Below are 24394 nucleotides of genomic sequence, written 5' to 3'. Positions count from 1 at the left end.
GCTGCCTTTGGTCGGGAAGCTGTAGAAACCCCATTAGACCGGGAGCTCTTCCTTTATCGTTGAGGCTTTTCTCGGCACCTGTGGCGCTGTGGACAGAGCGCCTGGGTGTGATAGAGCTGTGTGACCTTGGCCAAGTAACTTCACCTTGTCTGCCTCAGTTTCCTCATCTGTAAAAGGAGCTGGAGAAGGAAATGGCAAATCCCCCCAGTGTCTTTGTCAAGAAACCCTAAAGGAGTCATGAAAAGTCAGACTGGACTGAAGAAGGGCAGTTGTTGGAGCCCGATGAATGTTTATAGACTGCCTCCCTGCCCTCCTGGAGCTTCCATTCCCTGGTGTCCAGGTGAAGGAGCATGCCCCCGACATCCGAGGAAGCCAAATTACAGGACCAGGGAGTGGGCACAAAGGATAGAACCGTTTTGTCCTTCACTGTAGCAGAGGGGTCATTGATTTGATTATCATCCAGGAAGGGGAGGTAGAAGGTTAGCCTCCTGGTAACAAGCAGAGGTCCTGGCCTTGGGCCTGCTGGATGGCCGAAGCAGCATTTGGTGGTGCGGGCCAGGCTGGTTTGCCACGGATGACTCACTCCAGGGCTGCAAGTCCTGTAACACCGCAGTCTCCCAGGAGCTGAGACTGAGTATCACTTAGAAGGCAATGAAGAGGCATAGAGTGGGCAGGCTGCAGCACAGGACCATGAATTCCAAAGAAGAGCCAGAGTCAAGGATCTCACCCAAGAAGCCTATCACCTCAGAGTGAGAGGTGCCCGATGGGCTCCACTGGCACCTTACCCAAGAAGCCTATCACCTCAGAGTGAGAGGTGCCCGCTGGGCTCCACTGGTACCTGACAATGGCAAGAGAAGGCAAGGAAGCCCCCATCCATGCAACATTGGGTAGACCCTTGTGTCCAGCTCCGTTGAAGGACATGCACAAATGTTAGCCAAGACAAGCAGGTGCAGATGGGCTACAATTTACATCAAGCTGGAAGGAACACCCACATCAATGAGAGTATTTTAACTATAGTGGGTCAGTGTTTATAAAGGACTTTCCCAAACATCTCCTTGACTAGCTGGGTGAAGGACCTAGAGGAAGACTTCCAATGGGTAGATCTTCCATGGAAGATTTGGGAGAAGATATGAACAAGACTCACATAGGATTGAAAAAAGAAACAGCATGGATGAGAGCAAAGAGATGAGAAGTCGAAGGAGATGAATGGTTTTCCAAAGAATTGCATTGCACCACCCTCCATATGAAAGATCTCTAAGACACCAATAACAAGAGAAATTCAAGTTAAAACAACCCGAAGTTTCACTTCATACCTCTCAAGATAGGAAAGATGATCAAAGACCTTAGTAGTCAAAACTGAAGGGCTGTGGGAAGACAGGCACCTGGAGAGAGTGCATCGGTATCATCATTATGGGAGATAATTTTTAATTGTGTGAGAAAATTCACTAAACTGTTAATACCTTTTGACTTAGTGATTGCCCAGGGCCTGGCACACAGAAAGCGCTTAATTGATTAATTTACTACTGAACTTCTGAAGGAGTTCAAAGACAGACAGTCCCCACATGCACCAAGGTATTCAGAGCAGCCCTTTTTGTGGTAGCAAGAACCAAGAAAGAAAGCGGGTGTCCATTAACTGGGGATGGCAAAAAGGTAAGCCCATGTCATTTCTACTACTGTTCCTGTTTCACCACATGTCACGGAAGAACATCTTTAGCTGTTCGGGAAGGATCTGAATTGTTCCAGTATGTTGGTAGTCAAGAAACAGGACTCTTGGAAATCTGGGACAAGAGACAGAGTCCCTCCTGCCTGGAAGCTACTGGCTGGACTAGATGAACCTCTGTTCTCCTTCCACAGTACAAACCATTCTCTCTCCTAGCTTCCCCTAGTGGGTGGGTGGGCACTGAGGGGGAGGAGGATCCTGGTCTCTGTCCTCAGCTCCCTACCCCCACAAAAGATCTCAGTGTAGACACTGAGCCACTTCACCAAACAAGCTACGAGGTAAGTGGTGTCTTCAGAGGTAGTATGAAGTCAGTCAACCCCAAGGGAAGCCAAGTGTGTGAAAGTCTTGGATATCAGCCTTTAGCTAAGAGGAGGCTGCAGCTCCTTTAGTGGGAATAAAGCTCTGTGGGGGAGAACCCTTGGGGGTGGGGATTAGTAGAAGGCTTGGAAGTAGGCCCATTCCTCTGCCCATGAATATGAGGAGATCTTTGCTCCTTTGTTCTTGTGTGTCCTTCAATCTTGGAAGACTTCCTGTCCTAAGGGGAAGTGTGCGGGGGTGTGTGAGCAGGGAGAGACTGGTGAGGACAGGACTGGACCACAGAACCTAAAACTGGAAGGGACCCCAGAGACCATCCAGTCCAGGGGCTTGTAAGCTTTGTGTTATGGACTCCTGGCAGCTCGGAGAAGCCTGTGGTGAAGTCTGTCTCAGAATCATGTTTTTAAATGCATAAAATATACTATATAGGATTACAGAGGAAACTTGTTCTACTTAAAGGGTTCAAATTATTTGCAAAACACAAGTTCAGGGGTCCTAGGTCAAGAACTCCTGATCTAGTCCAGCTTCTTCATTTTATAGATGAGGTAAGAGGCCCAAAGAGACCAAACCATTCACTCAGTCTCAGCTAGTAAGTGGCAGGGTCAGGATTCGAACACAGGTCTTCTAATTTGCCCATCCAGCCAGTGCTCTGGTCCTCAGGGCCACTTCTGGCATTTAGCAAATGGAGAGCTGACTTCCTTTCCTCCCCAGCACATTCTGGGTGAAGGGGATGAGACCTGCGTGGGGCCTGTGAAGAAGGGGACAACAGTGCCGCCTGGGGCTGGGTGGGGCAATGCCAGTCCTGGCTCGTGTCCACAAAGCTGCCTTCAGTTTTCCCAGCAGTTAGCCTGCGTTAGCTCATCAGTCTTACGCCACTCTTGAGGGCATCTCATCCTACGGGTAGAATCCTTCGTGCCCTTTTTGTATCTCAGATACTAAAGGCTTAGAGCATGATTTGGCTGCGCTCATACAGTAAACGTCAGATTTGGCTCTTCCCAGGTCCACGGCTAGGGCTCTATCCGATCCTGGCCTGGCTTCTTTGCTTCCTCGTCCATCCCTGCGGTTCTGAAAGCACAGGCCTGACCTGGTCACTCCCCTATGCAGGAAGCTTCAGTAGCTCTCTCATGCCTCTGGGATGACACCCAAGCCTACCTCACAGGGGATCCCACATATCTCTCCTTCATCCCTTCTCCATTCAGGCCACATCTGCCTTCTGGCTCTTCCACGTTCCCAGGGTTCCGTCTCTCCGCGTCCCTCACATCTCCCTCCTAGAATCCTTGGCTTTCTTGGAAGCTCAGCTCAAGGGCCGCCTCCTCTAGGAAGCCTCCCCTGCTCCTTCTAGCTGCTAGTGCCCGCCCTCATGAAATGACTAGTTTGCATTTACTTCTGTGAATACCATTGTACAAAGAACACGTGTACAGCTGTAACCAATGAGGAACTCCAAAGAACAGCGCTAAAAGACAACATCCAAAAACTGTGCGATCTGAAGAGAAGATGGGTTGGCAGGTGGTGAGGGTGAGGGGTAGCCAGTGGAGCTGGAGTCCATCAGGTCACATTGGTAGTGACTGGCAGAGCTGCCTGTCAAACAGGGTCAGGGCTCCTGGTCTGAGGCCCTGCCCCGGGGGATCATGGGGAAGCCACTGGGTGTCTGGTTATCATGGGCAAGAGGACTCTCAGATTTGAGTCCAGGGCTTTGGGGGAAGCCACCCCTGGAGCAGACAGGACCTGCAGCCCTCCTAGAGTACACCACTCGGAAGTGACTCCTCCGTTTGCTCCTCCGGCCTCCCTGGTGCCCTCCCACTTGTGTTGGGCTGTGGCTGTGCAAAGGTCAGTTGGGGAGCCTCAGCCTCTATACACAAGGCCCTTCCCCCCTCCAGGGCCTCCCTCCCTGCACAAGGCCTGTGAGGCAGACAGGTATCAGACTCATGGAAAGGAAGGTTGAGTCACTCAGACGTGGGAGGCATAAACAGCCTATCCAGTACTCTGGTGGGTGACTCATATGGATGGGGTGCCCCGCTCCCTTCCCTTGTTCTGTGCCTACAGTGAGTTGGCATTGCCATCTAGTGGCTCTGCCCTCTTGACTGTCCTGGTCAGTCCCCTCGAGGTGAGCTTCCATAGAGCTGCTGGGCGATGTGAATGGACATCAGAGCTTCAGGAGGCAGAGGCCAGCTTCATGTGGCTAACTCCTTAAAGATTTCCCAGGCTAGGAGGCAGGACGCAGTCCAACACAACTGTAACCGGATATCTGGCATGCTTGTGGGGAGGAGAGCTCCTTATGTCATGGTGTTGAGAACCCGGAACCAGGAGGCCGCTGGGAAGCCTGGTCTCCCCGTCCCCACCTCTGAGAACATTTCAGCTTCTCCCTCTTCTCTAGTACTTTATCCAGGATCTGTCCCTCCCTCCAAGGTTCTTGGCCCTGGGTACTGGGCCATTTCTCACCCCCCTGCACCTAGGTTTAAACATTAGTGAGAAACTGTCAGCTCAGGCCTGGAGGAGGAGCTGAGTTACACTTGGGCCAGCTTCTCCCCCTTCGCCAGAGCCCCCTGCTTCCCGCCCCTGTGTGCCTTGGACAATGCCTGTGGAAGAGTTTGTGGCTGGCTGGATCTCTGGTGAGAAGTTTTTATTTTCTGGTGTGTCAGAGTACCCTTCGGGGGGGCATCACTGTGTGGGATATGGGAGAAAGAGAGAGAGAGAGACCGACAGATGGAGAGAGACAGAGGAAGGGAGAGAGACTGAGAGAGGAGAGATTGAAAGAGAGGAAAGAGTGAGATAGAGAAAGAGAATGAGAGGAGGGACAGGAGAGAGAGCAATAGAGAACAAGAGAGAAAGAGATCACTGACAGCTGTGTCCCAGCTGATGTGGCAAGCCATGGTTAGGCAGAGTGCTGGCCAGACTCCCTGTGCCCAGACATGTTAACAATTTAATCCCCCATTAAGAAAGGGATTGTCCCATCCTAGACCCCTGCGTCTCTTCCATCTCCCCACCCACCTGATGATGGCCCACAGGAGGCCTTCTGGATGGGTGCCCCTTGGGGTAATCTGGCTTTGTATCTATCTGTGTCAGTCACAGCTGTAGGGACAGCAGGAAAAGGGGGCTGCTTTCCCAATTCTGAACTACATATATCATGGCATATATGGGCTCTCCCTAGTGGTTTGGTGAGCCTGTTTAGGACCCAGGGCTTCTCATTCCACTGCTCAGTCTAGATGGACTCTGGGAGCTGGGGAAGGTAGGTTGGACCTCAGACTCTTGGGAGATCGGCTCCTAGAGCTGTGGGCATTATCAGTGGGTGCCAGGGCCCTCCACCCACTTTCCCTGCAGGCCTCTCAGCACTCTAAACCATTAAGGGATTAATTGAGGGGGGGGGGCGGGAAAAGAGACTTGCTCTTGTCCAAGCTGCCCCGTCCTCCTGAAAATCAGAGCTTCTTACTTACATTTTGATCACACAGTCCGTGATGCCCTGATACGTCTTCTGGGTCTGCAGCCAGACCTGGAGGCAGAGGAGACACTGGGCTCACCATCAGGAGGTGGAGGGAGGTCAGTGGAATTTGTCGTGGGGAGCCAGTCTCCCCAGGGCCCCAAAGTCAATACTGCTTTCAGAATCTGACTCCCCATACTTTTAGGAGTTGAGGTGTGCTCCTCAGAATCTCCCTGCCTGAAAGAGCCGCCTCTGGCTGGGATGGGAGGGTGGGATGGGAAAAAAGTCAAGGTTGGAAAGCCAGGCATCTTTCCCCCTTGGAGTTTCTTTTTCTCAGGGCTTCTCTGAAGTTCCTTCCAGATCAGGGATTCCATGAAGTAGAAATCCTTGCTGGGGAGGGGTGGGGTCAGGAAAACCCCAGACGCTAGAGCCAGAGGCAGCTAGATGGGAGCACCCGGGAGAGTCTTGGTCCCCCCTGGGCTGGAGAAGAGGAAGATGCGGCTCGTTCTTCTTGGATTCGTGGGGAGGAAGAAGTGGGTTATTGGCTCCCTTCTCCCCTTGGGGGGTACTCTCTTTCTGGGTCTGACCCAATGGCCCTGTAGCCTATCTCTCTCTCCTTGTCAACAGGAGCTGTGGGCTTGATGCTGGGACACCCCCTAGACACAGTGAAGGTGAGAATGAGAAAAGTGGTGGTCAACATCTGGAAGCAGAGCTGCACACCTGGACCACTTGAGGTCAGGGCGTGGATTCCCATGCCATCTGTGCAGCAGGAATCCTGCCCCAAAGCAGCAGTTCTAGCTGCTGGGCCAGTTCCTGGGCAGTGGAACACATCGATGAGTGGACTTGTTTACTTGTGGGGGATGGCTGAAGGCCCCCCATGGCATACCCCCTTTCCTTGGCCCCCCCCATGATAAATTCCACTGACCTCTCTTCACTTCCCAATGGTGAGCCCAGTGTCTCCTCTGCCTCCAGGTTCGGCTGCAGACCCAGAACAGGTACCGGGGTATCGTGGACTGCGTGATCAAAACGTACCGCCAGGAGTCAGTAAGAAGCTCTGATTCTCGAGAGGAGGGGGCAGCTTGGGCAGGAGCAGGTCTCTCCTCCCCCTCCCCTCCCCTGAACGCTAGCTCAGATCTAACCTATGCAGAGATGAGATGAGGTTTGGGCTGCTAGTGAGGGAGGGCCGAGTGCCAGCGCAAAAGACCTTGCCCGGCAAGCTCCGAAACCCGGCTGCTTGTCGCAGCAATCTCCCTGGCTCCCACGATCGTCTTTTCAAAGCTGGAAGGGACCTTCTCATTTTACAGATGAGGAAACAGGCCCACTGAGCTCAAAGCCCCTTGTGGGAGGGCTTACAGGTAGTGAGTGGCCTGGGTGGGATTCAAGCTTGGACCCTCCACCCAGCTCAGGTCTCTTCTTTGCTCTTCTCCCTCTCCAGTAAAATGAGGGGCTTTGAACTAGATGACCTCAGGGGTTATTTTCAGTAGGACTTCAGGATTTCTACCTGTCTCCAAGTGCTTGTAGGCATAGAGTGGGCTCTATTTTAAGTCGAATGTCACTCTCTTGAGGGCAGGGGCTACTTGGTGGGCTCGGGGGATTGGTACCCAGTCCCTAGGACCAAGTCTGGTCCATAGGAAGCCCTTAATCCATGCTTATGGGGTGAATGGAATGACTGACAAGGAGGAGAGCCTGCCCCCGCCGTGAGCCCCATCTGAGCACAGCCACCAGGGCCCATCTCCAGCCCAGGCCTGGCTCGGTCTCTGCCTACAGGTCCTGGGCTTCTTTAAGGGAATGAGCTTCCCCATCGGTAGCGTGGCCGTGGTCAACTCTGTCCTTTTTGGAACCTACAGCAACTCCCTTCTCCTTCTCAGCTCCACGTCCCACTGGGAGCGAAAGGCCCAGCCCCCCAACTATGGCCACATCTTTGTGGCTGGCAGCATCGGAGGGTTTGTGCAGGTAAGTGTGATCCACCCTTTTGACCACTAGGGAAGGCTGGACTTCTACTCTCTGAAGGGCGTCAGGGCTGGAGTACACACACGTAGCAGCCGCACCTTCTGGCCCTCCCTTCCTTGGGCTGGAGCTTCGGACAGGCGATGACACCATAGTCCATGCTATCATCACCACAGATGATCAGAAAAGGAATGTTTCTCTTCAGGGCTTCTTCTCTGGCAGATAAGGTCAGAGTTTCTTAGTAGAAGGCAGCCTGAACCCCCACACACACCCTCTTACGGAAGACTCCAAAACCTTCCACTTGGGATAAATGAAGAATTGTTGGGAGAGAGCCTCATTCCCAGCTTCTAGGGACTGTCAGTCCACTTGGATACAGGTCAAATTGACCATCTGCATAGGCCTGGGGTCTGGACACTGTAGAGGTGAGGAGTGCCAGACAGGGGACAGAGGACACTGAGATGTCTAGAAAGAGCTCAGAGGTTGGTAAAGAGGCTTGAGGTCAGCGCTCAAGGGAGGGAACCAGGCCACCAAAGGGGAACACCGATCTCTAGCCCTAAGGCTGCCATCTTGGCAGTCTGATCTCCTTGTGTGGGACCTCCTGACCTTTGGAAGTGTTTTCTTGACTCATAATTAGGGAATATTGGGAAGCAATGTGGGGCCCTGGAATCAGAGGAGCTGGGCTCACACCCCACCACTGTGTTTACTTTCTGGGTGACTCTGGGCCAGTTGCCTGATTTCCAGGGGCCTCAGTTTCCTAATCTGTAAAATTGAATGTTGAATGAGATCCCTTTTTGCCCCAGGTCTATGCTCCAATGAGTAATGCTCACTCTCTTCTCATTCCTCACCTTCCTTGACTTCTTTTTTCTCTCTGATTTATGGCTTGACCCTCCCCTGGCTTGCCTCCTCCCATCATCCTCCTGCCACCCCCTAACTATGAGTGTCCTTTGGGGTGCTCCTTGGAGCCTCTTCTCTTCTTCCTTCACATGGTCTTTCTTGGTGACCTCATGTCCCCTCATGGGTTTAATCATCTTCCCTATGCAGATGATTCTCGATTCAGCCCCACCCTCTGCTGAGAGCATTCCCTCATCACTAGCCTGTTGGATGGATGCCCCTTTGGCATCTCAAATTTAGCATGCCACTAGCAACTAACCTCACCCTTTCCCCAGACTCTCATTTTAGTGACAACAGCAGCATCGTTCCCATCATCTGGGTTTGCCACCTTGGGGTGGTGCTCGACTCTTCCTTCTCCCTCGATTGGTTTGCCAATCATCGGTTCAGCTTCTCCCATGTCCTGTGTCCCATCCCTGACCCTTGGTTAGCAGCGGCAGACCCTCATTGATCTCCTACTGGCCCTCTGTTCTCTCTCCAATCCATCTTCTATCCAGTTGCAAATCTGATCTTCCTAAGGTGTGGGTCTGCTCAAGGCCATCTCCAGCTCCAGAACCATAAGTGGCTCCCCCTTGCCTCTTTGAAAAGATCTAAGCTGCTCAGTCAGTCAGTCAGTCAACATTTATTAGGTGCCTACTGAGTGCCAGGCACTGGGGATACAAAGAGGCCAGAGAGAGTCCCTGCCCTCAAGGAGCTTCTAGTCCCATTCACCATCTGGCTCCAGCTGGCCTTCCCAGCCTTCCTTCTCTTATTCACCCCCATCATGCATACTCTGTCCAGCCAAACTGGTTCATTTGCTCCCTGGCCTCGGGCAGCGTATTTCTGCACCTTTGCACTAGGCAGCCCCCAGGCCTAGAATGCCTTCCCTGCCCACTCCCAGACTGTAGACTCTTGAGGTTCTTTCAAGGCTCATCTTAGGTGCCCTTCCCTGTGGCCCCCACCCTTCCTGATCCCTTCAGTCAATAGTGTTCCTCTTCCCCCAGATGGTCTGATACCTCCTTATCTATGTGCCTGCTGTGTGAGATAGTGGCAGGTTGGAACCCATTTTTGTACCCTTAGCACAGTCCTAGGCACTCAGTAAGTGCCTAATAAATGTATAAAATCGAATTGTTGACCCGCTATATCCTATTATAAGCCTAACTGAATCTAGGCTGAGGACCCTCTCCTCTCGGTGTGATGCTGATAGCCACGTGACCAGCACCAGGCTTCAGGCCTCGCTGAAGGCTAACCCTGACATCCTCCCCTCTCCTTGCCCTAACCCCAGTTCCCACCTGGCCTCCTGGCGTCCCCAGGAGCCGTGGCTCCATAAGCCTGGCTTATTAATGAACACTTAGTTCCACGGATCTCGGGGACAGAGGTGGTACTGTATTAATCATTAAGTAGCTTAGATAACTTGGGCTTGGTCTTTGTCCTTGATCTTTATTTCATGAGCCTTTTGGGGGTGGGGTTGGAGGGAGTCAAGTTCCAGGAGGAGGCTGTTTGAGAGGGAAAGAGTCCATCATCAATAAATGTTTATAAAGCACCTAATGAGCGCTGGGCCTGGAGTCAGGAAGACTCATCTCCTCGAGTTCCAATCTGGCCTCAAACACTTCCTAGCTGTGTGACCCTGGATAAGTCACTCCACCCTGTTTGCTTCAGTTTCTTCATCTGCAGAATGAACTGGAGAAGGAAATGGCAAACCATTATAGTACCTTTGACAAGAAAACCCCCAATGGAGTCACGAAGAGTCAGACACGGCTAAGAAACAACCGAGCAGCAACAGCAAAATGTGCTGTGAGCAGCTAGCAAGTGCCACACAGCATGCCCGGTGTGTAGAGCACCTTGGGCGAGGGGCCAGAGTGGAAGAGCCGCCATTTCTATAGATGGCACTCGGAGGTTTAGAAAATGCTCTTCTCCCCTCAGGACTGTATGACTGTATCCATCTGACAGATTAGCAAATTGAGGCTCATGGAGCTAGCGAGGGATTTGAACCCGAGTCTTCTGCCTCCCCTATCGATGGCATCTTCTAGCTTGGCCCCCAGGGCCCCTTCAGCCAGTATCTGTTTAGTGCCACACTTCCCATTCCTAATGAGGATCACAGTCCACAGTGATGACAGAAGATTGGCTTGTTTGCTGAAATTAATGATTGCTAGCTCCCCCAAAGGTTCAGGTTTCTCTCCATTCCCAGCCTGGCAGGGGTGGGGCACACACCCTTATCCTTCCCAAAGCCTCCAGGCTGGAATCTTCCTGAACAAGGAATTTGGGGCCTGATTTAGTCTTGGTCCAGCTCCCGAGGCATTTTTCTAAGCTCACTTGCGGTCAGCAGGGGCAGAGCCACCGGCATCCATCGCCGTAGGCCAGATGTGAGGGATGAGGGCCTGCGTGTCCTAGAGATGCTGCAGAGGTGACACGGACAGGTTTGGCAACAGCTCAACTCTGGGGGTGGAGAGAGAGTCCAGGATGACCCTTAGCTGGTGAGCCTGATGGGGATGGTAGGAGGGGGGAAGAACAGCGAGGTGGTGCCGTGGTGCACAGAGCACTGGGCCTGGAGTCAGGAAGGCCCATCTCCCTGAGATCAAACCCGATTTCAGACCTTTACCAAGCCACTTAAGCCTGTTCCCCTCAGTTTCCTCGTCTGTAAAATGAGCTGGACCCAGAAGGGGTCAAAGAGAGTCGGACAGGACCGAATGACGACAGGAAGGGGTGCGGGCTGGTACCTACGGTGTGCGTACTAGACAGTTTGGAGGGGCCGGGTGGGGGTTGGCTGTGAGCAACATTGTGAAGATAGAAACCAGCATCACGTCGTAGACTTGGAGACAGAAGATCTGGGATCGAAGCCTGAGCCTGTAAATTACTTACCTGTGTGATCTTGGGCACGTCACTCTCTGAGCCTGCCTTCGTCACCCCCCAAAATGAAGGGGCGTGACTCAGTGACCCGGCCTGCCTCCTTCCTCGAAAGGTTCCCCTCGCTGCTCAGCCCCTGCTCCCCACTCTCAAGGTCACAGGGGAATGGAGCCTACCTTAAGAAAAGGAGAAGGGGTGGGGGCGGCTGGGTGGCGCAGTGACTAGAACACCGGCCCTGGAGTCGGGAGGACCTGAGTTCAAATTCGGCCTCGGACGCTTGACATTTACTAGCTGCGTGACCTTGGGCGAGTCACTTAACCCCGATTTCCTTGCCTTTTCCCCTCCAAAAAAAAAGAAAGGAAGGAAGGAAAGGAGAAGGGGCTTTGGTGTGAAAGCGGAGACGCCTGGAGAGGCGCGAGGGAGGCGGGAGGCGGAAGGGCCGCGTCGCGGCGGGAGCCTCCTTTCTGCTCGTCCGCTGTTGAGGTGTCTCAGTCTCGGTGACCCCATCTGGGGTTTTCTTGGCAGACGCTTCTCCGGCTCATTTGACCGTGGAGGAAACTGAGGCCAGCAGGGTTAAGTGACTCGCGCAGGGTCACGCGGTAAGCGTCCGAGGCCGGGTCTGAACTCAGGTCTCCCGGACTCCGGGCCCGGCGCTCCAGCCCCTCTCTGCCGAGGACGAATGATGAGGAGGCACAGGTACTGTCAGGCAGTGCGTCAGCCAGGGAGGGCCGGAAGAGCCCGGGAGCGCGGGCCTGACACCAGCAGACGGGTGCGCTGCTTTCCTGACATACTCGCTAGCTGCTTGTCTTCCATTTAAGGAGAATTGAGGTTTTAAAGGTTTTACAAAAATCAAGTCAACCCCTCCTTGGGAACCTCGGCCCTTCGTGCGCTCCCTGTCTAAGCCTCCAGCCCAGCCACGCTCTTGAGCTCAGGACCAGCTCACTATTAGCCCCTGTTCTTCTTCCCCAGCCTGAGCCGATCCAGTGCCTCCTGGCTGTGTGGGCAGTAAGGAGAGATGAAGTCAAGGGCCCCGGGTGTGAGTTTGTGCGACAATAAACAAGCCTCGGTTTCTTCATCCGAGACGCGGGAACGATCAGGACGTGTCCTGACAGGGAGGGGGGCCTGTGTGAGGCAGACCTTTGGCAAAACTTAAAGCGTTATATCAGCGAGGTTTTATTATTACTTATCAAACAAGCGAAGCCTGAGGCCCCTCCCCCCAGCCTAATCAAGGCCTCAGGTCCTCATCTCTGCTACAGAGCCTCACTTTTCTAGGTAGAAGGCCAGCTCAGCAGCCATCCGGTGTGGCTGGTGGGCGTCTCCATGCTCCAGCATCCTTGACAGGCCCATCGGCCTCTGCTTCCAAGCCCCTGAGGGGTAACCCTACCCATCCTATCCGGTCCCAATTCACCTCTTCAGCGTCCTCCCCCCAAAGCTCCTGATTCTGTTCTCTGGGCCAGTCAGAACAAGTCCAACCTATCAAATACCCGACACATATTTGAAGGCAGCTACTGCACTGTCCCCCACCCCAACCCCCACCCGGTCCTCTCTGATCCGGGCCAAACACGCCAACGTTCCATTAGCTAATCCTCGTGCCAGGAGCTCAAGGTCTTTCGAACATCCTGGTATTGTCTTCTCCCACCAACCTGCTGATGAAGCCTGGCGAATGTTTCTGCCCCACCAGAGTGATTTCCCTGACCACGTCACCCCCTACTCAACAAACTCCAGGGGCTCCCTATTGCCTCTAGGACCAAATAAAGAATGCCCCGTTTGGCATTCCAGGCCCTTCATCACCCGCCCCCTCCCACCTTCCCATCGTTCTTACACCTTACCCCCCAGCAGGTATTCTTCCACCCAGTGACACTGGCCTCCTGGCTGTTCCACAGACCGCAGCCTCCATTTCCTAACTTGGGCATTTTCTCTGGCTGCCTCCATGGCTGGAATGCCCTCCCTCCTGATCTCTGCCTGCTGACTTCCCTTCCTGGCTTCCTTTAAGACCCAACTAAAATCCCCAACACCTCTTAATTCTAGTGTCTTCTCTCTGGTAATTATTTCCTATTTATCCTGTATGGAGCTTGTTTGGGTGTATTTGTTTGCATTTTGTCTCCTCCATTACAGTATGAGCTCCTTGTGGCAGGGCCCACCTCTTTGTACTCCCAGTGCTTTTCACACTGGCACATAGTAGGCACTTAATCAATACTGATTGCCCCACTCTGGACACTTTCCAGCACGTTGATAGCCTGCGGTGTCCAGAGCTAACCCCAGTGTACCAGATGAGGAAGAAAGGCAGAGGACTGTGGGACTCTCCTCTCTCTTTCCCTGTCCCTCCTCATGCAGCTCAAGGTCCCATTAGCTTTCTTGGCTGACATATTGAGGTTGTTGTCTGCTAAAACCCCAAGATCTATTTCAGACAAACTGCTGTCTAGCCAGGAAGCTTACCCCGCTCCTGCACTCGTGTACCCAAGTATAAGATATTTGGTAGCTGCTGAATTTCATCTCACTAGAGTCTGATCCTTTAGCCTGTCCACATCTTTCTGGATTCTGATTCTGTTATCAAGGGTATCTTCTGCAAATATAATGAACATGTCCTCTGGGACTTCTGTAGTTCACTGATACAAATGTGAAACACACTAAAGCCAAACACAGAGCCCTGGGGCACGCCACTGGAGGGAGACCTCTTGCCAAGTCGACATTGACCCATTAATGGCTGCCTTTGCAGCTGCTCATTCAACCAATTCTTAATTCATCCAGTTGTGTTATTGACAGCCTACGTCTTTTCCCTAAGAATATTTTGAGATACTTTATCAAGAACTTTGCTAAAATCAAGATATTGTCAAAAAAAGGAAATGCGGTCAGTCTGGCATGACCAGCCCTTGAGGAAGCCATGCTGGCTCTGTATAAACCCAGTTTCCTTTTCTCAGTGTTTGACAGCCATCTCTTTAACCATCGGTCCCAGGGTTTCCCGAGGAATTAAAAGTCAAGCTCAGTCCTAAAACTCACTCCTTCCCTTTTGTGAACACAGGGACGATTGCCCTTCCATCTTGTGTTCGGGCTCCCATTTTCCATGACCTTTCACACAACATCGATGGGGCTTGGCAATCACATCTGCCCTTTCTCTCAGGACCCAAGGAGAGAATTCAGCTGGATTTATCAAGGGCTGCCAGGTGCTCTCTGACTCCTTCCTTTCTTATCTTTAATATCAATTCTTCCGTTAGCCACTTTTGTTCTGACGTCATGAATACAAAGGTCATTCTCCTTGGCAGAGAAAAGAAGCAAATTATGGCTCCATTGTTGGTTACCACCCCATCTCTTCTTTGACCTTCTGGTGCAGCTCCTCGGACAGCATCCTGTCGCTTTTGTGTTGTCCTTAGATTCCCCCTCCAGCCCCAGCTGCTTCTGAGCTTCAGCCATCTCGAAGCTAGTTTTATAGGACTGTCCCAGACTCTTGGGTCCACCTTGGGATCCCTGACTTTGCTTTTTGTCTTGTAAGGGGGCGTAGTGGGTGAGAGTCCTGTGCCCTCTAGCGGCAGGCAGAAAAACAAGACGAGCTCAGCTCCATCTCCGACACTTAACCAGCTTCGTGAGCCTGGGCAAGTCTTTAGTTCACCCAGCCTTAGTTTCTTCACCTGTAAAATGGGTCTGATAAGAGCACCTACCTTACAGGGTTTCTGTGAAGATTAAGTGACATGTATGCAGTGCTCTGTAAACCTTAAAGTGCCGTGTAAATGCTAGTTATTATTATGTGTATGTTTTAAAAATCTAAGTTGGTTAGGGAGGGCACCCACATGGGTCTCTTCGGACAGACTCCCAGATTTCCTCCTCTTTGGGGTTGTTCCCCTTTGTGTCGCCCCTTTTCATTCTTGAGCATTTCCTGTTCCTTCTGGTCTGACTTCCACTGTAGAATGTGATCCGTAATTCTCCTTAGTGTAGTGGGCTTTTCTCAGAACCCTCTGAAATCTGCTTTCCTGAAGCCTGGGGTATACATCATATTGTTTCTGGCACAAACTCTAGGAGGGAGTAGTCGATTCCCACTAAGGTTCTGGCCATTTCCACCCCATTAACCAGCTCCTCCCTGTGAGTGGGAATCAGATTAGACACGCTTTTCCCCCTTGGTGGCCCCTTCGCCTTTTGAAAGATGAAATGATCATTAAAGGCAAATCATAAAGTGATTAGTTTTCCTGTTTTGGTCAGAGAGTGCTCCAGTTTATGTCTGGACAACAGAAGCCCCCATCACTATTCCATCACTTTGGTGCCAGGCTGGCGAGATTCTCACATTCTAATCTCAATGATTCTGGTCTACAAGCTTCCACAATGTTCTCTCAAATTCAACCTTCTGTTGAAGACTTCTAGCACTGCTAATTATCCAGACTTTCACTTGCTTACCACACTCAAAAGGGTGGAGCTAGGAGCAGGAGGGGTTGTGCAAAGGAGACTGTTGAGGCACTGAGGTCCTGAGACTTGGGAGGCCCCAGAGGTTACCAAGGGAGGAATGTCATGGAGGCAAGTCACTGGGAGCCTTTGGGACTGATACAGCTGTCTAGAATAGCACAATGCTAAGTGAGGCTAAGGGTCAGGGGTTCAAGACCTGAAGTTCCAAGTAGGAAGAACCCTGGACTTGGGGTCAGAAGACTCATCACTGATTAGTTGTGTGACCTTAGTCACCCACTTTGACTGGGTCTCAAATTTCCTAGCCTGTTACCTTCCTAAAGTAGAGTCCATGCATCTTCCTGCTCTTTCTACCTGGGTCTCTCTTGTATGCCCCACTGATAAGTGGGAGAGTGGTTCTCTAATCAGGCTGCTGTTGGTCAGCCTCCCCTCCCAACTGGTCTCCTTTGCTTCCCTGTAGGCCTACTGCTTGGCTCCTTTTGACCTCATCAAAGTTCGACTGCAGAACCAGATGGAGCCCCGGGCTCGGCCGGGAGCGGCCCCACCCCAGTACAGGGGTCCCCTGCACTGTGCCAGGACCATTCTCCGGGAGGAGGGGCCTCGGGGCTTGTTTCGGGGCGCTTGGGCTCTGGTGTTGAGGGATACTCCGACTCTGGGCCTCTATTTTCTCACTTATGAGGGTCTCAGTTGGTGGCTTACTTCAGACAGTAAGGAACCTGGTAAGTAGGAAGGAGGGGAAGGAAAGGGGCTGAACACCTCATTTTTACAACATGGCTGGAGGATGTGGGGGTGAGGTGGGGATGTGCAGGGGTGTGTAGGGAGAGATGAGACACTTTGCTGGTTTCACGATGGGATAGGAAAGTTGGATGCCCTCATTCCAAGATGGCAGAGCCCAGAGGAGGAAACACTTGGGCTCTCAGGTCTTTCTTCTCCGTTTCTTAATTGCAGGCTCAGCTACAATGCTGGTGGCTGGGGGCTTTGCAGGGATAATATCCTGGACCGTAGCCACTCCTTTGGATGTGGTCAAGTCACGGATGCAAATGGATGGGCTTAAGCATCGAGAGTACCGGGGGCTGCTAGATTGCATGGTGAGCAGTGTCCGGCAAGAAGGGCCAGGTGTCTTCTTCCGGGGCTTGACCCTCAACAGTGCCCGGGCTTTTCCTGTCAATGCTGTAACCTTCTTCAGCTATGAGCATCTCCTCCGGTTCCTGAGCTGAGCCTTCTGGGTGGTGTCAGCAGCTCCCCCAGCAAGTTCTAACTCTGAGAGACTGAATCCCAGTTTGGTACCCAAATGGTGGAAGAAGGTGGCCAGCCAATCTGCCTCCACTACCTAAACTGGGCAAAATGACTTCTTCTTTGGGTGGCAGGAGTTGGGTTTCAACTGGCCTGGATAAAAGCGACCCATTGAGAACGGGATGGAGGGGAACACAGACAAGCATAAAGGACAACAAACAACAGACTGCTTTGGGCCTCAGTTTCCTTATCTGTACAATGGGGGTGGGGATGGGTGACCCACATGGCCTCTGGGGGCCCTTCTAGTTCTAGATGAGGTTCCTGAGAAAAGGAGGTGATGCATGCTTACTTGGGTGTATGATCTGGGTCTGACCTCCTCCTCACATCCCAATGCCTCCCCTAGGACTTAAGAAAATATTGTCAAAAGTTGCTCTGTGTGTGGCTCAATGTGTGACCAAAAAACTCCAGTGCAGCCAGCCAGGGGCAGGCCTGTCCTCAGGAGACAGCCAGCCTGTCCCTGGGTTCACACCTGAAGCCTTTCTAGCCTAGGACCTGCTACAGCTGATATGGCACTGTCATGAACCCAAGGCCTCCTCTACCCCACTGGAGGTTGGCATAAGTGGTGGGGGCGGATCATAAATAAAGGCTTATTCCCTTCCCCCTCATTTCTCATCCTAAGGTCTCAGTGTACCAGAAACTGAACGAGTCAGTATTGTTCCTGCTAATGTATGAGCTTCCTTACATTTGACTTGGCCTTGGTGAAGCCCTCTATTTTAAAAGTGGTCAGAAAATTAAAGGGTTAGAAACATAAGCCCTGAGGAGAAAGACTAGCGTATGGAAGCTCTTTGTTTTGGAAAATACAAGGCCAAGCAATGACTTCCTGAGTGTCTCCAGAAATATAAGGAATTCTCGTGAGCCTAGAACATTAACTAGTTCATGTCCAGTGAGGACAAAAAGAGAGGTCAAAGTAAGCAGTTAAGCATTGGATCAAAGGAAGAACCATGTGCCTGTAAGAAAACTCAACACTGGCAAAGCTCCCAAGAGAGGAAGGAGAATCTTTATTCTTAAAGACCTTTTAAAAATAGAAACCAGTTCATCGCTGACCTTCCTAGAGACCGGGGCCAGAAAAGACGACCTTCCAGCTCTGTGATTCTAGGGCAAAGATAATTCTGACTCTTACCTAAAGAGCGCCAGATACAGGCTCAGAAGACTAGGGTTCAAATCCTGGCTTGGCTATTCACTAGTTCTGCTACTTCCTAGCTATGTAATCTTGGGCGCATCATTGATGAGCCTCCCAGCAACATCCGGAAAGGGAACGAGGACCTCAAGGTCCCTTCCAGCCTTTACTCCTCTAATGCCACAATTAATTCAGAAGACACTCATGGTTCTGGTTTTCCCTTGGTTTCTCCTCCTGAGCCCTGTAACAAAGAGGGTTAGTGACAGTGGGGCAGGTGTCTACGCTGCCTAACCTAGTCTGAAATGGAAGAGTCAAGGGAATATTTTCTTATAATGGCTCAAAATCTTGGGGAGAAAAAAAGGAGGGATAAGGAGGAAAACCATAGCTGTGCAGTCTGGAGGAGGGTAGTTAGATCCCAAAGTACCCTGGAACAAGGGACTTTCCTCAAACCATGAAATGCTTCCCTCCTTCCCCCCATTCCAGCTGAATATCACATTTGTATAAAGTTGTAAATGAATATTCCTAAGTTTGTTTACTGCTTTAAAAAAATTAATGAGCTGAGACTAGCATCCCCACAGCCAAACCCAGTGTTTAGGGTCAAGTAGATGTGGATGTCAAGTAAGTGCCAAGGGTAGGCTTTTCCCAGGCTGGCTCATCTCTGAAAACTAGGAAAATACAAGGGCCTCGCGCATTATTTGGGGGTGATGGACCAAGCTGGGGTCTGTACCCAGGGAATGAAGACAGCCACCAACCCTAGGACACAATTTCCTCCCCCACTCTCCACCTTGCTTTCCTCAGTTATTTACTACCCTAGGGACTGGCAAGAAAAACAAAAATCCTCTGAAACTCTGGGCCTTAAAACTGGTGCCTTCTCTTCAGGCTTTCAGTTTGAGGTGACGAGGGCGATGTGCCCAAAGTCGTCTGGCAGAGCTCTCCCAATATCAGCCGGACTCAGTGATTTGTGTGTGAATATACTTCCTGTACAGGTAACAATGCATACCTCAGCCTCAAGGGTAGGGTGGCAAAGGAAGTCTGGTATTTTTCCCTGACCCACACTGACTCCAATTTGGAGAACCCAGGTCGAGTTACAAGGTCTCAGCTTCCCCAGTGACCGATGTCCTCTCCACTAGTCTAGAAATTCTGATCTTTGAAAGAGTAACAGGACTGGCCAGTTTGGTCAGCCTCCTCAGGAGAGATGTCTACAAAAAGTCAAGTAAGAACCAAGACCGGAAAAGACTTTCAGGAAAATTAGGGCCCTGGCCTTGATATGCCAAAGGAGCACTCATTCTTATTTTCTCTATAGGACTGATGATTCACTGGTGTGACACCCCTCTCCTTGGCCACTTCCAGTTATTTCTTGGACTCAATCTTTTCATACTAGGGATATATGCTACAGAGTGCTTAATGCAGCTTCCCCTTCACTTGAAGTGCTCTGGGATACTTCTGAAAGGAAATTCTTTTTACTCGTCCTGCCTGGAAGCCCGAGCTGTAGCACCAACCACCATGATCTGAGGGGGAAGTGGCAGCAATTTGGGGTCAATGCCAAAAGGCCTGCGAGGTGGAAAGGTGTCAGTGAACCACCCTCTGTCCACTGCCTAAATCCCTCTCGTCTTGTGCAAGGGACACCCAGGCTCCCTGTTTCAAACCTTGATTGCCGTCAGCAGAATTAGTTTTAAACAAAAAATTCATGGAGTTCTCATACTGGCTGTAAAGCCTAGATTCCCCATGCTCAAGCTCCCAGCTTCCCTGTCGACGGTTTCTCGTCTAATACCTTAGAATTTCCAAGAGAGTTAAAGTATTACTAGGCAATATATTCAGATTATCTGCCCCATCGATGGTCCCAGTTTGAAGTCTTTCTGCTCAAAGATGAGGAAGCCTTCACAGCTTGGCCTTGGGCGTCCCAGCTTCTCTCCTCTCAACATGAAGTCATCTTATTTCCAGTGGAAAGAAATCCCCAAAGTGCCCTCTGTTAGCGTTTCCATGGGAAACAAGCAGGTGGGGGATGGGGGCTATGATGGGCCTGGGGGGCCCTCACTGGGAGCACATGCGTTCTACCTCCTCTTCACAGTCATAAAACTTCCCAAAAAGTTCAGGGGAAGCCCCATTACACTCAAACCATCGCCGCAGGGTGCCCAGTGCCCGCAAGGCATCTGCTTTGGTCGGCAGAGGTATGAAGCCATCGTCCCCGTTCCCTTCCTCCCCCTCACTGATCACCTCTTCCTTGCATCCTCCCATGTCCGTCTCCTCACCCTCCAGGTCCACAAAACGGGAAAATTCTTCGGGTCTCAGTCCACTAGGCAAGGGGGCCACCTTGGGCACTTCTTTCGTAGATGGAGGAGTTCTGCTGGGCCATAGGCCAGCAAGGGCAAAGCTACTCCTGATGAAGCTGGCAGGCACTCTGTCCCAAGCGGCTGCCATCATATGCAAGGCATCAAGCACTGTGATGCCTGCCCCAGCCGCAGCCAGAGATGTGCCCTCCGGCTGCCCCCGGAGAGCGGCCAGCTTACTCAGGAGGCGGTGCCGGTAACGGGTCTTGAAGTCCCGCACCACAGGAGTGGGTAAACAGGGTATGGTACCATCAGCAGGCAGAGGCAACAGCCTCACGTGCTGAAGCTCCGGCAGGTCTGCACCCTCCCTGGCTGGGTGGGCAGTCAGCAACAAGACCACCTGTCGGCCTTGCTGCCCCATGTCCTGGTCCAACTGGGCCAGCCAGTCTGCCCAGGGAATCCCTGGGCCCGGCCGGTAGAGGACAGGCAGAGCCTCACTGCTGACCCCAAAGAAGCACCGAGGAGAAGGCTGACGGCCCCCTGCGACCACCAGCCTACGCTTCTCCGTCCCTCCACTGTTGGCACACAGTAACACCTGTACCTGATCACCCAATGCCGCCCCACCTGGCACTGCCCGATACAACAAGGGCACCTCGGAACAGGCAAAGATATCCTCCGGGGAAAAGTCCTTCAGGGCAATGGGAGTCTGGGGGTCAGAGCCCAGGGGAGGAGGTTCTGGGGAAGTCCGAGGAGGAGGGAGGATGTGGCGGGCTCCCGAACCCACGTTGTTCCGGCGCTTCCAGCGCACCAGCCAGCCGATGCTGGGCACAAAGTGCTGGCCCGTAAGGTCGGCCAGCTCCTTGGCCTTGTGCAGCAGCATGGGGCCCGTGACATCCCAGGCCTTGGCCCGCGCGATGTGGTACCAGCACAGGAGGGCCTCGTCGATGCTGCTGTACTTGGACTCGCGCTTGCGCTTGCGCTCCCGGTTGGCTGTGCCGCTACACCAGTCCGCCAGCAGCTTCTCCTTATTCTTGCAGATGCGGGAGATCTGGGGCTGAGAGACCCGGAAACGTCGGGCCACCTCGGACTGGGACATTTTGGACTCGTCCAGGAGCTCGAGCACCTGGATCTTCTCTGCCAGCGACAGGGCGTGAAGCTTCTTCTTGCCGCCGAGTTCCATGGCTTCTCGGGGGCACCTGCGAGTGGGGAGCCGCGTAAGATGGGTGGGCAGGGCCAAGAGAAGGGAAGAGGGAGGCGGGGATGGACGGAGAAGAGCCACGGTGGGGAAGCGAGGGGGAGAGAGCACCCCCAAGGCAAGAGGAGCAGGCGGCTGAGTGAGGGGAGGAGCCGAGGGACAGGGCTGAGGAGGGATGGGAGGAGAAAACAGGTGAGGGGAGGGCTGGGGAGCCGGGAGGGAACTTCGAGGGGAGCAGAAGCCTTCGTACGGCACCTACTGTGAACAGCTGTGCCTACTGTGCGCAGTGCATCTTTGCTAAGCACTTTACCTAGTGCTGGTATCAGCGATTAATACTATCCCATCGATCCACAATCTAGTCCAACCTTCTTTACAGATGAGAAGCAGAGGGGTGAATGGACCCGGAGGGGCAGACACAGGATGGGGCGGGGGGGGGCGCTGGGAAACCGCGAGGGAGACGAGCTGGAGGAGAAGCCGATGGGCAGGTGGGGACACAAAGGGAGCAGATGTGGAGGCCGAGAGTGGGGGAGGGGAGGGGGTACCGGACTGGGGGGATGACCCCCAAGAATGGGGAAGGGAGGAACAAGAGCCGGGGGAACCAGAGAAGGGGAGCGGGGCCAAAAGTAGGGGAGGGGGGACAAGAGAGCGAGAGGACGGAGGCCAAGCGTGGGGGAGGGGGTCAAGGGTCGGGAAAGGCCGGAGGACACACGAAAGTGGGGGAGAGAGAGGGAAGGGGCGCGGGGTCCCCCTAGCGTCCCCCAACAATCCCCGTCACCCACCTCCTGGGCGCGCTCCTGCCCCCGGAGCCCCGTCCCTGCGGCGTCGCGCTGGGGGGACGCTGTGAGGGGCGGGGCCGCTCCACGAGATGCGGACCCCGGCCCGGGCCGAATCCTCTCGGCTCTGCCCGGCCCGCCCGGCCTGGCCTCGCTCTGTCTGCTCCCCGCTCCGGGTTTTCCCGGGCTCCGGGACGAGGGGAGGGACAACCACTCCGGTACCCAGAAGCCACAGGGCCCTTCCCTCCAGAAGCATATGATTGGCTCCCAGCTTGGCCCAGTCCCGCCTCCACCTGGCCTCCATTGGCAGCCGCCGAAGGGACGGTTTAGTCCAGGCCTCAGCTCAGCAGCTTTGGTACAAAACCAGCGTTGGCCCCGCCCCCTGGGGCGGGACCAAGGAGTGGAGAAAAAGCAGGTGCTGGAGGCGGGGCCTCAGGGTATTGGGCGGTGCTTGAGAGTGAGGAGAAAGGCAGGTGCCAGGGGCGGGCCTTCGTGGTAATGGACAGGACGGGGGAGGGATAAAGGCGGGTGCTGAAGGGAGGGCTCACAAATGAGAGTCCGGCAGGCAGGGCTGTGGGGCGGGGCTGGCGGGTGATGGGCAGGGAACCGGGCTTGGGGAGTAAGGGTGTAAGGGGGCGTGGCGCTGGAGGCAGGCGCATCTGGAAGAAGGAGCGCAGGGCCGGGCACCCTAGGCAGGCGGCCAGTTCCGGGAGAAGGCACTGCCACGGAGGAGGGTCCAGCCTTGCTCTGCTGGGCCCCGGGGGGGCAAAACCAGCACCCGGGCAGGGGGTACGTTGCAAAGGGGCAGATTTGGGTTTGAGGTTAGACCCTTCCTCCAGCCAGGGCTGGTGGTTCCCCCTTCTCAGGGGTCTTCTGGCTGACCGACCACTGGATGGGGAGGTTGTGTTGGGAGGGGTCTCCTGCCCGATCGGAAGAGGGGTCTCTGAGGACACGGAGCTAAGGGAGGGTGACTGAGGAAGGGGGTAAGGGGCCCAATCAGGCCAGGTGGGGGGGACTCAGCTGGGGGTGCAGAGAGGTGAGGGGCAGAAGGGGAAAGTAGACGGGAAGCAGCGAGTGGGGCAGAGCCATACCGCAAGAGTGGGGCTCCAGTCCGAGGGGCTGCTCGTGCCCGCTATTCAGAACCGTAGCTAGGCTGGGACAGTCGGGGCTTTATCCAGGGCGCTCGAATTTTGTCTGGGGCACCTGGGATGAGATCCTCTTCCCCTTGAGTGATGGCAGCCCTGTCCTGTAACCAGATGCTTTTCCCAGACCATTGCACCTGTGGCCCCTGACCAACTTGCCTCTTTGCTTCCTCAGCAGGGGTGCATTGAAACCTTGCAGGTCAGGGTTCACTTCCTCCATCTGAGTGAATGCCTCAGGGGACCTATCTCCCCAATTTCTCCTTGTCCCAGGTACAAATAATCTTAGTTACAGCTCTTCTTCTGCTGGCTCATCTATATTGTCTACTTGAACAGAAAAATCCTTGCTGATAGGGAGCCAATCCAGGGGTGGCCAGGTGGTGCAGTGGATAGAGTGCCAGCCCTGGAGTCAGGAAAATGCATCTTCCTAAGTTCAAATCAGGCCTCAGACACTTCCTAGCTGTGTGACCCTTCATAAGTCATTTAACCCTGTTTGCCTCAGTTTCCTCATCTGTCAATGAGCTGGAGAAGGAAATGACAAATCATTCTAGTACCTTTGCCAAGAAACTCCAAATTGGGCATGACTGAAAATGACTGAACAACAAAAATCCTCTTCAAGAGGCTCCAACACTGAGGCCCAAACCAGAAGAAATAAGTCTGTGCATTTGCATTATGACACACATGAAACCCCCATAAAACCTGAACCCTCCAGTTCCAGACTAGGTGTGACCTGGACAGAGGTCAGCCACTAGCTGTCAGAACTTGTCCATGGGTCCATGCTCCTTGGATGGGAGGGAGAGCCCAGTGACTGGCAGGGGCTTGGGGGGACATCTCTCCTAAGGTCTTCTGGTTGCCCTTGCTTGTTCATGACCAGAGAAATGAGGGAGGGAAGAGAAAGACCATCAAGTCCTCCACATGCCAACATTAGATACTGCTCTCCAAGGTGAACATACACATGATCCACCCAAGACTGGCCTGGGTTTCGGTGCCACTGAGCACCATCTTCAATGAGTTGTCAGAGGATGCCTTCCCAGAGAAAGCTCTTCTCCGCTACAGGAAGTCAAGAATCTCCTTAAATATCCTTTTATGCCTGGTGAGCACCCACCCAGGCAGGTTCTG

General features: G+C 53.2%; 2 protein-coding genes across 9 annotated transcripts; one reads left to right on the top strand and one right to left on the bottom strand.

Moving 5' to 3' along the window:
- Positions 1–250: 250 nt before the first annotated feature.
- SLC25A45 (solute carrier family 25 member 45) lies at positions 251–17137 on the top strand. Of its 8 annotated transcripts, none has more exons than XM_036765677.1 (6): positions 251–1650; positions 6078–6121; positions 6423–6494; positions 7218–7403; positions 15952–16210; positions 16440–17137. In XM_036765677.1, the coding sequence occupies exons 1-6, from the start codon at positions 1563–1565 to the stop codon at positions 16706–16708; spliced, it is 918 nt and encodes a 305-aa protein (XP_036621572.1). In that variant the 5' UTR covers positions 251–1562; the 3' UTR covers positions 16709–17137. The 8 variants fall into 8 exon arrangements, with proteins under 8 accessions (XP_036621572.1, XP_036621579.1, XP_036621575.1 ...); XM_036765680.1 differs by having other exon boundaries at positions 1564–1650; positions 6423–6445; XM_036765682.1 differs by lacking the exon at positions 251–1650 and adding an exon at positions 3724–3862 and having other exon boundaries at positions 6423–6445.
- Positions 17138–19010: 1873 nt separating this feature from the next.
- Positions 19011–21348, bottom strand: TIGD3 (tigger transposable element derived 3). The gene has a single exon (XM_036764490.1). The coding sequence runs from the start codon at positions 21346–21348 to the stop codon at positions 19933–19935; it is 1416 nt and encodes a 471-aa protein (XP_036620385.1). The 3' UTR covers positions 19011–19932.
- Between the last annotated feature and the right edge of the window lie 3046 nt (positions 21349–24394).

Source organism: Trichosurus vulpecula, chromosome 6, assembly GCF_011100635.1.
Source record: "Trichosurus vulpecula isolate mTriVul1 chromosome 6, mTriVul1.pri, whole genome shotgun sequence".
Taxonomy (NCBI): domain Eukaryota; kingdom Metazoa; phylum Chordata; class Mammalia; order Diprotodontia; family Phalangeridae; genus Trichosurus; species Trichosurus vulpecula.
The sequence above is the reverse complement of the archived record's forward strand: the minus strand, read 5'-3'. Positions and strand labels throughout refer to the sequence as shown.

Coding starts and splice junctions, on each gene's coding strand:
- SLC25A45 (XM_036765677.1), top strand. CDS start 1,563: ATGCACCAAGGTATTCAGAGCAGCCCTTTTTGTGGTAGCAAGAACCAA. Junction 1,651..6,077: donor TAACTGGGGATGGCAAAAAG/GTAAGCCCATGT, acceptor CCTTGTCAACAG/GAGCTGTGGGCTTGATGCTG. Junction 6,495..7,217: donor AAACGTACCGCCAGGAGTCA/GTAAGAAGCTCT, acceptor CTCTGCCTACAG/GTCCTGGGCTTCTTTAAGGG.
- TIGD3 (XM_036764490.1), bottom strand. CDS start 21,348: ATGGAACTCGGCGGCAAGAAGAAGCTTCACGCCCTGTCGCTGGCAGAG.